Genomic DNA, 16,802 nt, shown 5'->3' with positions numbered 1-16,802 from the left:
TGACTGTCCCGCCTAGGCCCAAGCCGAGGGTGCAGCCCGAAGGGCTACATCCTCTCTCCAAGAATCCTCATGTACAAATACATAACAAGGAGGGCTCTGAGTGTCAGCAAACAAATGCACCACAATGTGCTTGCAACCCACTGTATCCGGAGGCGTCACGCTGAACTTGGCCAGAGGCCAAAGTGTCTACACTAGATGTGTGTGGTGTGAGAACTCAGTAGCCTAAGTCTGGAGCCAATCAAGAATCGTGTGCTGGGTCCACTTTGTGAGATCCCTACCGCACAATGGGAAGAAAAAACCCACCGCTGTGTCTAAAGCCTCAATGCCTCTAGCTGCTAGAAAGAGGACATGGACTCGAAAGCAAGCCTCCTCCAGGTCAAGAGAAGAGTCACCAAGAAACCGAGTGAAACTGTAGTCGAAGAAGTCCCAGCGTCTGCAAATGTCAAAGTTAGTCAAACCGCTAGGGAGAGCTGCAAAAGAAGTCTGTGCCAAAAAAGGCGGCCTGCAGTGGGGTTGTCCCTCTCGAGCCACACGGCTCGTAGCGAAAGCATTACCAAGAGATCGCCTCGCAGCAGACGCGTGTCCAGTCCCGTGCGCCTGAGGAGTGGTGGAGGGGTTAGGAGGTGAGGCTGTGGGCCCCATCAGGGAGAGAGGAGGGATGGGAGGTGAAGGTGGAGGAGGGGGAGGAGGAGGAGGCGAGGGAGTGGCAGCGTCTGAGAGAGGAGGGGGTGGAGGTGGAGATACTGAAGTGGACGGGGGCCTCCTCAGGTGGGTCCTGCTGAAGGGGGTCAAAACGGTTCCGAGTCGGAACCCAGTGCTGTTGAGCTGCAAAAGGTCGGCCACCAGGGGGAGCGGTGGAGCGAGCACGCCCCTGTCGATCGACGGCGGCCACGCACCTGCTGCCAACCGTTAGCTGTTTGATTGCTTGGGAGGCTACGCATGCGATGTGGATCAAGGTCTCCTGGAAGGACATGCCTTTGCCAAATGGCCCATCTGTCTGCAAATGAAACACTAATTTGGGAGGCCCGAATACTCCACGTTCTGACGGAACCAACCCCCACTCACTCAAGGTAGTAGGATGACCTTCGGAAGAGTGTGGGTGTCCCGAACCAGAACACGTATTGAGGGGATGTCGGCCGCCTTGGCAGGTATAGAGACTGCCATGCGGGCAGGTACTCCCTCCTCAAACCAGGAAAGCAGACGGAGATGGGAAGGTTTGCCTCCTCTACCAGAACATCTGTAGCTGGATCAAAATCATGCCGCCACTGTCGAAAGCGGGCTCAAACAGCTCGGATGGCCAATGGGCTCATAGCGATGACCTTGGTTGCCATCTTGGAAGTCTCGAACTCTATCCGATAGTAGCCACGTTCGAGGAACTGAACATCCAAGATCTTGCCCACCTGCAAGAAGGCGGGCCTGGAGAAGATAACGCACCTCTCCTCTGCTAGGTCTGGTGCTGAGAATCTTGCAGATGACGGAAGTCGCCTGAAGGTGTTCCACCTCTGTGGCTAGGCTCACTTGCTCTGTTGGTGTGAGAGCAAATCGAATGGTGGGCTCAGCGGGGTCGGGCGAGGGGACTTCATCGGAGTCCCTCTGTGGCGGAGCTTGAGCCTCCATCTGTGTCCGCTGCTTCGGTCGAAGAAGAGGGGGGGAGACGATGTCGAGGTAAGAACGCGAAGACGAAGAGAGACCCTCAGCGTGTAGGAACCTTGGAGGGGGATGGGGGGGACTGAGGCTGCTTGAAGGAGGTAATGAGTGAATGTGAGTGTGTGTGCGCGTGCGCGCGGGGGGGGGGGGGGGGGGGGGGGGGGGGGGGGGGGGATAGGCGTAAAATGTTTTAGGGGTTTTTTAAAATGGGTTGGGTGAGGCGGTTGCAACAACAACATCGTGAGCGTGGGAGTGTTGGCGAAAGAGGTGCAGAGCGGGCAACGATGGAGAGGGAGGCGGGGGGGGCAGGGGGGGGGGGGGGGGAGGCTAAACGGCAGCGTGCAAGGGGGCGGAGGAGAGGGAAGAGCGCGCTAGCAAGGGGTGGGAGCTGGGCGATGGTGAAGCAGGCGAAGGGGATGGACAGCAGCAACGAGCGTTGCTTTGAGTTTGTTATTATCACGAGCTTGGAGGTTTTGTCTCTAGCAACTTTCCTAGTGCGTTGGTACTTAGAGTCTGTAGGATAGTGGTTTGTTATGAACCTTAATAAAACCAATGCCATGGTCTTCAACACCACCGCATAGTGGGTGAAGAGAGCATCGCCTACATTCTTATTTGGACAGGAGAATGTGGAGTATGTTCCAAATGTATTGTACGTGACGGATCTGTACGTACTGTACGTTGTTTCGTATAGAATATATCTTTATGTATGTAAAAAATACGTAGTCTTGTAAAAAAACCTCAATTTACCAAACTTTCTAGGATATTTCCTATTAAAAACAAGATTACATGCAGCAGCTTTTAGAGACATTCAAAGACATGTTTTACAAGACATCTACATACTGTCATACTATGTAACTATTGCAAGAGACTTTAGATGACATTGAACATTGAACACTATACGGGCATATCAAAGTTCAAATGAGATCTGAAATAGCACACCAATACTAAAAACATCAAAGTACCATAGATGGTAGCCTACAGGCTATAACAAAAAGGCTCATCATAGAGAGTACAAATGGCATAAATGAAACCATTCAACTCAATAAGTGAGTCTATGTAGTAGAACTGAGTAGCTAGCTAGCCCATGTGGCTAATGCTCTCTATCTGTGTGCCCAAACGTGTACAGAATGGCTCGTAAACCCTCACGAAAATACTTGATGGCCTTACCTCTCAGAGACTTGTACGGATTGATCCGTACCATACGAATCAGTACAATACGGCCGTATGGTACGGATCGGATCCGTACGTACGTAGGGAAACAACCTTACTTTGGTGGGCCCGCTTTCTCCTTGAGAGGGGCACCAGAGGCAAGGTTGACTAGAGGATGTGCATCATCGAGCGGACTAGAGAGGATGTGTGCATTAGTGCAGTTCGAGGAGCCCTAGACTAAGCTATGGCCTTTTGACACTCTGGTCTCATCAGCCATTTGACACTCTGGTCTCATCAGCCATACTCTATGGTGCATAGCTATGGGGGCCCGGCCCAGTTTAGATCATCACAATAGATCGGGACGCACATGGAGATCAATGAAGTGACCGTTGATATCCATGATCTCGAGGATGATTAGGGCTGAGGCTTCAGTCCGGCATGAGATCATCAGAGCCGAGATAACATCATTGCCGATCGTTGTTGAGGCCTTTTCCAGATGAGTTTCCTTTCTCCACAGTATATGGGCATTGCCATGAGAGTCGAGACTTGCTCGAGTCTTCCAGGCAGCTTACCATGCAGGGGGAGACATCATGCTGGTATGCGCAGATGACATCATGGTTTGAGATTCATGGGTTCAGCATAGACTGAATACCCCCCTTTCAATACTCTCTAAATGCACCCTCCCTAAGCCTGACACATCAGGAGCTTACTAGAGTCATTAGATAGGACCTCATCTAGCTAGACACTAAGAGAACATGGCTAGTGCCCTCACAGGCGCTAGGGACGAAGATGGATGTCTATTGGGAACATTTTATTCATACTATATATGATGGTTTCATAGTATGACCCAGCTACATGGACACACACCTATTACACGGTCTGAGATGTGCCATTGGCCCGATCCCCATTTCTTCACACCAACTCAAGCTAGAGACATGCAGATACAGGAGAATACCACCAGAGGAGAGGGTATGCCAGCATGAGCCAGAGATAGAGAAGCACTACATATGTCGATCTACCACATTTTATGAGATTGGAGGATGCTTCCACTGGCCATTTATAGAGGGCTTCGGATCATTGCCCTAAGCACCTCAGCATGCCTCTAGCGTTTGACCTCTCCTAGCATTTTTCCTCAAGCATCTCATCGGAAGATCCTCAGCATTCCTAGTGCTTTTAGCCTGCATCAGATTTCAGCCTTTAGCGATTTTAGTTGCTGATGAGCCTGGCGTTTTCCCTAGCATCAAATCAGCCCATCATTTTGCAGATTTTAGCCCTAGAGTGAGCGTTTTCAGATTTCAGCCATAGCCTATGGAGATCAGCATCAGATAGTAGATCCAAGTCAGATCCCTTAGCGTTTTCAGATGTAAGCCTTGGCCTCTTCCGCACCGTTGAGTCCACGCAGTCATTGCATGATCCCATGAGCATATTAGCATCTAGATCCATGGTTTCAGAATTTGTGCAAATTAAAGAAAATACCACTATAGCAATAGAGTGGTGGGCCCCTTGGAAGGGGGTTTGGCACCCCATCCGGTGTTATTCTTGATTCTTTCTCTATCGCTCACAAAACCTTCATTCATAGTATTCATTCTCTCTCTCTCTCTCTCTCTCTCTCTCTCTCTCTCTCGTCTATTGTGCATAACGTAAAAGGAACCTTGTGTATGTAAGGAGCACCCATCCTGAGCTATCGCCATCAATCACTTGCGTTGCACCTAACATTGGCATTAAAACACTTTGGCAATGCTTTAGTATCATCACTCAAGAGAAAAACTAATGTAACCCAAGAAAAACCTGGGTGTGTTGATCTGTCTAATTTATGCTTTTGAAGAGTGGCACGTAACCAAAAAAAGAAGGGTTTGTCTAGCCTCCCCATAGTTTCTTTATTCCACTCATCAAGAGCGGACGTTGCATGTTGTGACAGGCTAATCGATGTGTGGTGGGAAAAAGCAACCTTGGTGTGAGTGCAAGGCTGTCAAGGGTGCACCTGTAGGAAGGAGTTGAGCTTGGGTAAGAATAATTGCCTTCTTAAGGGAATTGGAGCTAAGAAGTTGGAATTTTTCTAATTGAGGTTACTTCTCTAGGCTACATCATCTTTACAGACGGGGTCTCATCGGATCCCACAAAGGTAGAACAGGTTCGTAATTGGGATTTACCCAAAACAACATATAATGTGCAATCATTTTTAGGTTTGTGTCAAGCACATAGTTCACATATCAAGGATTTTGTACGCATTTCCTCACGTATGATTGATGTTTTGAAAGGGGTTAAGACTCGTGTTATCTTGCCCGAGGCAATCGTCGAGGCTTTTGAAGCTCTCAAGGTTTCGGTGAATTCAACTCCGTGTCTCATCCTTGACTCTTGGTAGATCATTTGAGGTATAGACGGATGCGAGCAACGCTTGCATAGGAGCTGTGTTGTAGCAGAATGGCTGTCCAAATGCGTTTCTCAGTAGAAAGTTAAACAATGTAGAAGAGAACTACTCAGTGTGCAATAAGGAACTTCTCTTTGGTCATTCATTTCTCAAAGCATTGGAAGCATATTTCATATGGTAGAGATTTAATTGTTTATATTGATCATCAAGCCCTCAAGTGGCTCCAGTCTATGGCTATTGCACATTGGAGTGACCGTTAAGCTAGATTGTCCCAATTTTTTGAGCAATTTGGGGTTTGATTGAATATGTTCGAGGTAAGGCTAGCCTAGTTGCCGATGCGTTAAGTCGCAAAGGACAAATCTTGGCTCTTGAGTCAAGGTTCAGAGTCTCCCTTAGTGGAGTATCTTTAATAGCGTGAAAAATTCATATGCAGATTCCGAGTTTGGTAAGCAATGGTTGCAAGCTCTTGCTGCACAAGCGCCAAACAACTATCTCATTCGTGATGGTCTCTTGTTTTTTTGTCATCATCTTTGTGTGTTACCTTCTCTTAGCGAAACCATAGCAAAACCATATTGCACGATGCACATGATGCACTCACAAGTGGGTATAGAGGCATGAATACCACTTTAGAAAAAGTAGAAAGATTCTATGGTTTCCAATGGAGCATTTGACATGACCAGCTTACCCTAACTGGCTGCCTGCCTATGCAAGAGCCACCTTGATGTTCCTATGCGTGCACCCTCAATTAGCCACTGCTGTGTGAACCCTCAGTCATAAGCCCCTTGCCGCTGTGCACTTGTCTTTGCTGCACGCAGGCGGCAGGCTTCCTACAGCGTTCTTGTTCGCATGCGCTGCCAGCATTGCGCACGCCTATGCTCTACCTGAGTGCACGCTTGCTAGAGCTGCGTGTCTGCCCACATTCGTACTGTATATTACTTGCGTGTTGCTTTGTAATTGCGTGCTGCCCTGCACTCGGCCACTCAAGGTAAACTGTTGCTGAATTGTGGTGCTTAGGTTGGGACAAACCTTAGCGCGTAGCTTACAGTTCAATAGCACTCAAACATACACTCTCTCTTACATTGTATCAAGGTTTCGAGGGGTGAGATGAGGAAGGGTCTTTGGGCTCGTGTTTTCTTCGGCCTCATATTTTCCTCCTCAGTTCAACAGTAGTAGGCAATTCAGTTTGACGGTGAATACAGGAGGAGTGGAGCCCTTAGTACGGCTGGCTGGAGAATCAGATTATGATGTTAGATATTTGCACGGGGGTCTCCATGACAATGCAGCCATTTGTCGACTGGTCGGCTTCTCTACTCCTCGTGAAAGGGGTCGTCTTAGGGATTGGGTTCAAGCAGCTCAGCCCAACGGAGCAGCCACAGAGATAGATTTTATTGGGGAGAGAGCTGTATTGGTTTTTACTTCAGTGCCTGCAGCTCACTCCCTGGTGGCATGTTGTTCTCTCTCTATTAGCACATTCATCGTCTTTGGAGTAATCAGATTTTGAGGTTGCATCATTTGATGAGTTGCAATAGATCCCCAGATTTCCAGTGAAGCTTTCTTTCCCAGATCTGCATGCACAATTTAGAGTGCCTTCAGTGCTTCGACAGTTTGGATTAGTTCTCTTAGTTTCAGTCTATTGATGTGGAGTCTTCTACACCCTTGGTGAAGGTGATCACTACTGCAAGCCAGACATTTCTAGAATCAGTCCATTTTGAGTTAGTAATCAAGTTTTAGAGGTTAATCTGTCCCTTGTTGTTTCGAATTAGTTCCGTTATTATCATTCCTTGGGACATCTTGTCAGAGATTGTCCTAAAGGCACCTAGAGGCGAGCAGGATAGAGACAAAGACAGAGATATAAAGACTCTGATCTGCAGCAGCAACAACATAATATAGAGAAGCAAAAAGATCCAAGTTAGAGACTGCAGCAGTAGCAACAAAGTTAGAGATCTTCTCATAGTCAGAGCAGTGGTTCTAGAAACCAGGTCCTGTCTCATGGTCTATAGGAGGAGGGAGGTGCTTGTATCAGAGCCACAACAGGACTGTCCTACAAATAAGAGACAGTTTACACAAGGAGGTGTTTCTCCTTCACTTTAGCAGTCTGTAGACACCTAGGTCCAGTCTCTTGTTGAGGAGACAATAGAGGCACCAGATTTGAAGGTTGGGGGTCCTTAAGGGTTCTGTGTGACAGTAGAGGAGGCCTTGCTAGACTTGCTTCCCCCACCTTCAACTCTTCCTTCTACATGGTTACCCATGGAGTTTTTGCTTGCTCGAGCTTGGAGGACATTAGAAGAAAGAATTAGACCTGGTCCCTTGGTGATAGATGTTTTGCTTATTCAGGTCACAAAGAGGAGAGGTCTTATGTTTATTGGTAAAGACACTCCTATCTTCAGGATCACATTATCTCCAAAGCTAGGGAACTAGTTATTGGAATGAATTTTTAGCAGTGATAGAGCTCATGATTTCCATTGAGGGATTCTTTGAATCACTCGGGATGTTATAAACTTAGATGAGTATAGGCAGGAGCTCTTAGAGTTGATAGAGGATGCCATGGGGAGGTTAGTGTGGGTTTTAGCATCAAACTCATGGTATTCACCTTTCACTATCCTCATTAGACCAGATTGGCCAGGTCCACCATCGCTAACAATGTGGAAGATCAGAGAGGCAGTGGGTACAGATGAGGTGATTTTGAGTAGTTGGATTCAAGAGATGGTCAAAGGAATTTGTAGAGGATATTCAATACCTTGGACATGATCTCTTCTTGAGATGAGATGATACAATACACCATAGATACTTGCACCCATGGTTACAGAGAACGTCTTGGAGAGTGTGGGGGAGGATGCCTTGTGCACAAATCTTGGAGACCATTATAGATCTCCCCCTATCGTTCCCCTACAGTGTGCCATAGGACATCATCTGCGCAAAACTTTCTTATAACCCCCCCCCCCCCCCCCCCCCCCCGGTAAGTGGAGGCACTCTTTCAAACGGTCTGGTTTATCCAGAGAGCGAGAGCTCCCGACTGACAGACTCACACTGCGAGCATTTGAGTCAGCTATACAGATAGCAAAGTCGATATGACAGAGCTTAGTATGCCAAGGTCAGAGCATGGTTTGGAGCACATGGCCTTAATCTTGAGAGCTTGCCACCGTTCCTCTATGACCCCGAATCACCCCAGGTTCATCTCTCACATAGTGAGAGAAACATAGTGCTTCGATAGGAGCTATGTCAGCTATATATCAGAAAAACTTGGATCACATCTCCCCTTTAGTGGAAGTTGTCACACCATATAGAGCATGGTTTGGAGCACATGACCTTGATCTTGAGAGCTTGCCACCATTCCATTATGACCCCGAATCACCCCAGGTTCATCTCTCACATAGTGAGAGAAACATAGTGCTTCGATAGGAGCTCTGGCAGCTATATATCAGACAAACTTGGATCACATCTCCCCTTTAGTGGAAATTGTCACACTATAGAGATCATTTCCGTACCATACTCGAGGATGGGTTCATACAACGACCATGCTATATGGCCAACTACATGACACATAGCTCATGGGTGGCGATTGGTCAGCTCAGAGTATCATCATACATACTAGAGATAGAGGTGGAACGAGCTCATGACATATCCAGAGAGGAGAGACTCTGTCGAGTATGCAGAGAGGTAGAGAGTGACGAGCATTTTGTTTGTAGATGCAAAGCTTATGATGATATTAGAGGCAGATACGAGTCATTATCCAGAGGGCAGCCTACTTTTCACGAGATCATGCACTCTCGAGATTAAAGACAGTTGGGGCGCTACCCGCTAAAGATACACAGGCATAGAGATACACTTTTGCAGCCACATACAGAGACATAGGTCGGGGGGAGAGAGTCACAACTTACAGATTTTTTGCAGGGGACCACACCTCCTCCATTCCTAGATCCACCGAGGGGAGTGACTCTCTAGCAGGTTGAGATGAGCTGGGCCAGACGACGTCCACATGTTACACAAGTGGGGGAAGACAGTTACAACTTACAGACTTTTCCCAAAGGACCATACCTCAGATCCACCTAGGGGAGTGACTCCAACATGCTGCGATGAACCGGGCCCGATGATTCCACCATAGACAGATCGAGGAGATCAAGACCCGAGAGCGTTGAGCTGCTGAGCAGAGATGAGCCAAATGATGGCTCACCCAACTGCGTCATCCCGGGCAGCCCTTGCTCTTGATCCTCCCATGTACCACATTCTACACCCCACTATTAGCATAGGATGGAGCTAGCTAGCTTGATGCACTTGCATGGTTGTACTACCCTGAGCATATAGACAACTACACATCCCTACTACTAGAGCTCCATCACCCCCCCCCCCCCCCCCCCCCCCCCTCTCAAAAAAAAGATCCCATCATACACTAAGGTTTTCTCTTTATTTTGTACCGGTTTGGATTGTTTTGACTTGTCTGATAGATGGAAGACATACACAAATGTATACTTGATTTGTCTCATAGGCCTACTTTGGCCTCACATAGACGTTAAAATCTCTGAGAGTCTCTCTCTCTCTCTCTCTCTCTCTCTCTCTCTCTCTCTCTCTTTCAGAGGCATACTAGCAGACAGTAGGATTTGTCAGTTATGCCATGCAGAGCCAGAGACAGAGTTTCACTACATATGTCACTGCGCAGTCTACTATGAGATACGGGGACGCTTTCATTGTTTATTCAGAGATGGTTTTGACTCGTTAGATAGAGTCATGAGATATCAGGATCAAAGGTGTCTCGGATTATTTCTACTTGAGATACAGAGACATAGAGACGCTCTATTGAGAGGGCAAAGACAGAGACAGTCCCAAAGACGCATCTCAGATTTCTTCAGTCTGAGTACCACAAAAGTAGAGGGGACACCACCATCACAGAGCTCGGTTCCCACCCATACACACACCAGCGGTACTCTCATTGACTGAGCTATAGAGTTGGGGAGATCGAGATGACCGCGACTGAGGAGGGGAGCCACACAGCACCGGCGGAGATTGTGGCAGAGGATCCACAGGATTCAAGCACGACAACCAGAGTGTCGACCAGGATAGGCTCCATGCTATTTCTTTATTATACCATGGTGACACTTATCCCCATTTTGTACCTGTTTGGCATGATACCATTGCTCAGCCTACCAGCCACCCATAGGAGTCAGTAGCACTCCTATCTCAGTTCTTTGTTTGTAGTTTTCTTTGTTTGTACCCAGACTTGGTACTAGACTCATCATTGTAATCAGTTGGTCTCATAGGTCATTTTGGCCTTTCGTAGACGTTAATATATCATTTCATTTCTCTCTCTCTCTCTCTCTCTCTCTCTCTCTCTCTCTCTCTCTCTCTCTCTCTCTCTCTCTCTCATTGTACATCTCTCTCATCAAAGTAAAAGGAACCTTGTGTACATATTGAGCACTCATCTTGAGCTATCATCATCAATCACCTCCGTTGGACCTAACAATTTGATAATCTCTAGCTCTCATCTCCCCTACCCTGTTCACCATGTTTAGTCTCTCACCCCTCCCACCTACCATTAATGTCTGATAGGCCTAGATAGTCTCTAAGTCCTATCTTCCCTACACTGTTCACCATGTTTACTCTCTTACCCCTCCCACCTACCATCAATGTATGATAGGCCTAGATTTTAGATCTTCTGTTCATTTTTTATTTTCATAGCTTTCTAGACAGAGTATCTGATTCTATTGGTATGTAACTTTTGGTCTCATAAGGTCATTTTGGCCTTGTGAAGACGTTTGATATATTATTTTTGTGCATATGTATGAGCATGAGTGTCTTGTGTGCATGCTTTCTCACAATCATCAATGTAATTTTGACATTGAAGGGGTTCATCCACAAGAGACCAAATCATATACTTCTAATTGCCCTTTTTAAACACACAAACATGGCAACTTGGAAGCATTAAGTGGCAAGCGTTTCACCTTCTTTTCCTTCTATATGTTGTTCGTACTGCTTGTATCCTGGTGTGACATGGATAATGCTCCGTGACTTCCTTTTGAAGTGAATGTTTTGTTCTTAGGACAATATTTGGGAGGACACCCTTTTATTGAAAGTCTAACCTAGCATGCAGCAATCATCATTTCATTTTGTTTGATGAAGACCCAGAAGCTGATGGTCAAGTCGTTCTAAAGAACTAGGGATGGTCATATTAGCGATTGGGAGTGTTTTTTTCTTTCTTTCTTTAAGGAGTGATGGATAATTTGTTAAACTTTTTGTCGCCATTTTAGACAAAGTATCCGGTGTTTTTTAAGAAATCGATGGATGATCACAACATTTTCTAGTTTCAATGTTTTGGAATTGAGAGTTCTAGAGGGTCATTGCTAAAACTTTCCATCTGTTGGGTAGGTTATGGTGCTGCTGGTTATGCATTGTTTGTAGCTGTATATGCTGGTCTTGAGGTACATCCTTTGGCCTTCTATGAGTGTGGTGAATCTTCAAACTAATGCTATCCTCGCATCTCTTGTTTTCAACTAGACTGCTTCAGAGAACTGTTAATTGAAAGAATATACAAAGTATCAATTTTTATAGAAGAATAATAAAGCCGCCCACAGAATCCAAGGTTTGAGGTTTCAGCATGATTTCATGTTAATGTCATCTTTTGGACAACTTGAGTTACAACTGCACTCAGGCAGAATTTTTTAGTTAATGCAATATATATCTTTGGAACTGCCTCAACAGCAGGCAGATCAGGCAGCTGAATATTGAGACTGGAACCTGAAGTATGCAGGGGTGGACTGCAGCATTTATTCTGTAGCCTGAGGACCAATGGAAGACATCAAAATTTGAAAAGGGATTATGCTTTTAACACATACATCTGGATTTTTTTTCATGACGGGCTTTGATTGCTTTGAGTGGCATTAGCTTTTTGTCGCAAGTTTCTCTGGTTCTTCTTATGGGCAATGAGACCAATTACAATCAGAAAAAATTTTCTTGTTCTTGGAAGGTTGAATAGAATATTTGTGAAACAAGTATATGGAGTTATCGTTACTCTTTTTCTCTCAGGAAAACAGTTATCAAGCTTTAGTTGGCTCCTTTTGACTTCGAAAGAGCACTCTTAATTTTCAAATAGGTGGAGAGTCGCTGGCAGGCAAGACCGGCATACTAGAAGTGTGCACATATTTGTTGTACATTTCCTTTTTGAGGCGTTGACTAAGGTCATATTGTACATAAAGTTTTGTTAGATTAGCTCTCAGAGTGGGGATGTATGTTGTGCTCCAGTTGAAGGAAAACTTTCAGAGAAAGTCAAGAAAGGTCTTCTGTTAAGGGGAAACACCCAATCCACCATCATCCTGGATTGCGTTTTTTGTATTTTGAATCATGCTATTTACAGACTGTCTTTTTAAAAAAATTCTTTCGATATGTTTTTTCTCCTCTCCACATTTTTCTGGCCTAGATTTTGGATTATAGCTTGGATTCTGTGAGTAAAGGGTTATTCTTTGATCTATGCAGGTATTGGCAATTCCGGCTATCCCATTAACCATGTCGGCAGGCCTCCTATTTGGTACCTTTACTGGCACCATTATCGTCTCCATTTCAGGAACGGTATTTGTTTTAATTCCTTATTCTATCAGAGTAATGATACGCATGCAATCTGTTAAAATGTTTGTCTTTGTGTGTGTGCGCACATGTGATAATGTGCACGCAGCCAATTCTCGTCTATGAGCTATCATGCGGACACACTTCTGCATGCACATGATAATTATGCATGCTCGCTGTAATCGTATATGAGCCATTTCTACGTGAGGTTGGTGTCTGAGACCTGCATGAGTTTGGTTGATTAACTCTGAATAGTTATCTAATTGTGGAGTGGTTATTGTGTAAGAGTTCAAAAATTGACTTGTATGTCTTGGAATAGAGCACAAAATGGTGATGTACGATGTGGAAAGATGGTTTGGGTCAATCAGATGCTCAATGTATTCTATGAAACACATTCAGGGTCTTGTAGCGGCCACAAAGAAGCCAGATAGTATCTTTTGTCATGCTACGTTGACAATGACATTCTCAAAAGAATAGAATTGCTCTATGCACTTGGGAGGGTGCAACAGATCATACATTTGGCATGGCATGGATTAAAGCAACAACTCAGCATTTCTGTCTTAATGTCCACAAAGCAAATTAGTCCAGCCTCACAATGTCTGGTCACAATCTAGTGTTAGTGTGTGTGTGTGTGTGGAGATGTATCGTTGGGGTTCTCCCAACTGGCACACTTCTCTCTCTCTCTCTCTCTCTCTCTCTCTCTCTCTCTCTCTCTCTCTCTGAGGTGAGCCGAGCTAGACGACGACCACGAGTCACAGGCTACAGGGGCGCGAGCTCCCACCACCGACAGATCGAGGAGATCCGAGCCCGGGAGCGCCGTGCCACTGAGGAGCGAGTGGCTCAGATGAGGGCCGACCCGACAGCTTTCATCCGGGTAGCCTTGGCACCAGACCCGCCCATGTACCACATCTTACATCCCCCCATTAGTATAGGATGGATCTAGATAGCTTGATGCATTCTCATGATTGTACTACCTTGAGCATATAGACATGCATATACCCCTAGAGATAGAGCTCCATCCCTCCTCAGATACTCCACTACCTACATTCAGTTCAGTTTTGTATCAGTTTTGTTTCATTTGTCTTTCCGATAGACGGATGACATACACACCATGTACATTTGATTTGTCTCATAGGCCGATTTCGGCCTGACATAGACGTTAAAAATCTTTCCTTCTTTCTTTCTTTCTTTCTCTCTCTCTCTCGGAGCACGCTGGCCAGGCACGCACGACGCCCGGTTAGACTGCTAACCATGGAGGAAATTGATGAGATTCGCCAACGACCGATGCTAGATCTCTTGTGATTCAGCTATCCCAACAAGCCGCCCATTTTTTGCTTAGTTTTTTGCTTGGCTCACATCGACCAACTTAGGACCCCATAGTATATATCTTTGTTTTGTACTGTTGTTAGGTTATTTTGTTACTCTGACTTTGTATCAGATCCACCACTTTGTAACTTTCGGGTCTCATAGGTCATTATAGCCTTTTGAAGACGTTAATATAACATTTCATTTCATTTCATTTCTCTCTCTCTCTCTCTCTCTCTCTCTCTCTCTCTCTCTCTCTCTCTCTCTCTCTCGTTGTGGTGCTGGCAATGAGAATATTCCACATCTGTCGTGGTTTTGTTCATTATATGCAATGGTTTGTGGATGACATCTCTACTTGTCTTTGCACTCGTTTCCTTGGGATACCTTTTGGTCGATATTTCTGGCTGTGGATGCTGTGGACAGTCTGGAGAACATGCAATTTTCTCATGTTCCAGCAGGTTCAAGTGGATTATGCATGCGGCGGTAGTCTCTTAAATTTGCCCATGATTTGGATAAGCTCTTCAGTACGAGCTCTACTTTGACTGTTTCTGATTTATCGCATGTAATGTTTTCTACGGTTTTCCTCGCCTTGAGGTTTTCCATCAGTAAATCAAAACCTGATATTACTATAAGAAAAAGCGTGCGCATGTGTGTGTGCGCTTGCCCTCAAGTGGCGTGGAACCTTCTGTTGCTAGCGAGCTCCTTTGCTGAGCCTCCTTTTGCCAAGGAGCAGTCCTGTTCAGATTCTGTGTGCGCTGCGTTCGCTGTAGCTCTGCGTGACCTGCAGATTCGCCCTCGTTTGCCAATCTGCATCTCGCGCTCCTGCTGCAGGCTGTGTGCACCAGCTAGGGCACGCGCGTGTGTGTGTGTGTTGGTCGTCTGCTGCTCTGGCTATAGTTTGTGCTTGACAGCGTGCAGGGAATCAGCCATCGCAGAGTTTTGATCCAATCTTTGCTCAGCCCACCAGTGAATTGCTGCTGTAGTGAATTGGGTTTCAGAAAGTGTTAGCACTCATGGTGCACTCTTTTGTTCAAAATTCTATAGAGTAGAGACATGCTCATGTACAATTTTGTGGTTTTGTATAGAGAAACTCTGACAAAACAAAAAAAGTGAGTGATCGTCTAGTGGATCGGTGACACGTGGCAGGGATACGGGTGGTGGTCCAGTCGACACCATGGCCAGTGCACCACCACCACAGTTTAGAGATATGCGTAGCTGGATTAGATATTGGTGAGCCATTGGTGGCTCTTTATGGTTGTATATATCCGTAGCTGTTGGGTTTTATGTATCATCTACTTTTGTGTGGTCAGTCATCTAGAGTCTCTTATCTGGAATTGTACACAGCACGTCTGCACCATCCCTGCACAATTGAGCCTCGACACCCCCACTGTACCTATGAGATCTGGGTTGGAGTTGTGTGTGCTGCCATGCTAGAGTCTGTATCAGTTTCTTTGCGTTTGTCGATGTTCATGCTGTTCATGATCTGCTGGGTCGTACTGTTGTTGCTCTGTTGTTCTTGCTCTTCTGTGTTTGCATTTTGTGGAGTGAGATATCACGCACATTGCACTGAGGAGCACCCACTATAGAGGGCACGACACATATCTCCGCTATAGGTGCTCTCATTTTTGGCACGCCCGGTGGGACCTCAACTGAAGTTTCACTCCACTGTGCCTACAGGTCGAGGAGCTAGCTCGTTTAAGCTCTCGCCTGTGTTGGTCTGGACTAGCTCAGTCCAGCTTGGTCTGTCCAGCTCAATACTAGACCAGCTAGTCTAGTCACTGGTCCTGGCTTGTCTTGGTCTAAGTCTCTCGTCCTGGTCTAGTCCCCTCTCATCCAGGTCTAGCCAGAGTAGGTTGGGTCTAGTCCTCTCTCGTCCAGGTTTAGCCGGAGTAGGCTGGGTCTAGTCCTCTCTCGTCCAGGTCTAACCAGTAGGTCTAGTCACTCGCCCTGGTCTAGTGGAGTTGGTATAGTAAGTGAAGGTCTTCCAACTCAAGGCTTGGGTGGGCTTGTGGTCACTGCATGACACATACAAGGCAGTCAAAAGAGCGACAAAGCCCACTACTAAGTTCCTTGAAGTACTACCACAAGAAGCGTCAACCCTTCGTGCCAAGCTGAAGTCCACCAGCCCCATTACCCCTACCTTCTCCCTCAACCAGTTCTACACCTCCCCAATAACCCCCATCAATAAACTTCTCACCCACTGTGTTACAGCAAGCTTCGGTGCAACAATCCCCTGCATAGACAGCCATGGAAGAGCTCACAAGTGTTCTAGCTAAGGTGAATATTAAGTTTCCGACTTTCAAAGGTCTCTCCACAGAGGATGCTGACGACCATGCTCAGCTTACCAGCCACCCATAGGAGTCGGTAGCACTTCTATCTCAGTTTCTAGTTTATAGTTTTCATTGTTTCTACCCAGACTTGGTACTAGACTCACCATTGTAATCAGTTTGGTCTCATAGGTCATTTTGGCCTTTTGTAGACGTTAATATATCATTTCATTTCATCATCATCTCTCTCTCTCTCTCTCTCTCTCTCTCTCTCTCTCTCTCTCTCTCTCTCTCAACAAGAATGTCTCCCCACTCACACCAATGGCTAGCAAGGTGACATTCGCGCTCACGAACAAGCCCATTTCGAAATTGGAGATAGAAATTGTAGCAGGGCTATAGTGTCACGGGCACGGGACAGGCCGTTAGTCACAGTTGGCCCGGGTTTCACACTGGACGGTCAGTGACTGTGACACGTGGCAGGGATACGGGTGGTGTCCAGTCGACACTGAGGCCAGTGC

General features: G+C 46.2%; 1 protein-coding gene across 5 annotated transcripts in view; it reads left to right on the top strand.

Moving 5' to 3' along the window:
- The window catches only part of LOC147447729 (uncharacterized), a 188,635-nt gene that overhangs the window by 114,239 nt on the left and 57,594 nt on the right, over window positions 1-16,802 (top strand). For all 5 annotated transcript variants that reach the window (XR_015189634.1, XR_015189635.1, XM_086523446.1 and 2 more), the window contains exons 3-4: window positions 11,522-11,574; window positions 12,626-12,718. Coding sequence is in view for 3 of the 5 variants with exons in the window: in XM_086523446.1 (XP_086379572.1) it covers window positions 11,522-11,574; window positions 12,626-12,718 (146 nt within the window). In the remaining 2 variants the exon portion in view is untranslated. The remainder of the gene's footprint in view (window positions 1-11,521; window positions 11,575-12,625; window positions 12,719-16,802) is intronic.

The sequence above is a fragment of the Adiantum capillus-veneris genome, chromosome 11 (assembly GCF_014529385.1).
Source record: "Adiantum capillus-veneris isolate H3 chromosome 11, ASM1452938v2, whole genome shotgun sequence".
Taxonomy (NCBI): Eukaryota; Viridiplantae; Streptophyta; class Polypodiopsida; order Polypodiales; family Pteridaceae; genus Adiantum; species Adiantum capillus-veneris.
Note: the sequence above shows the minus strand (reverse complement) of the source record. Positions and strands in the feature narration are given on the sequence as shown.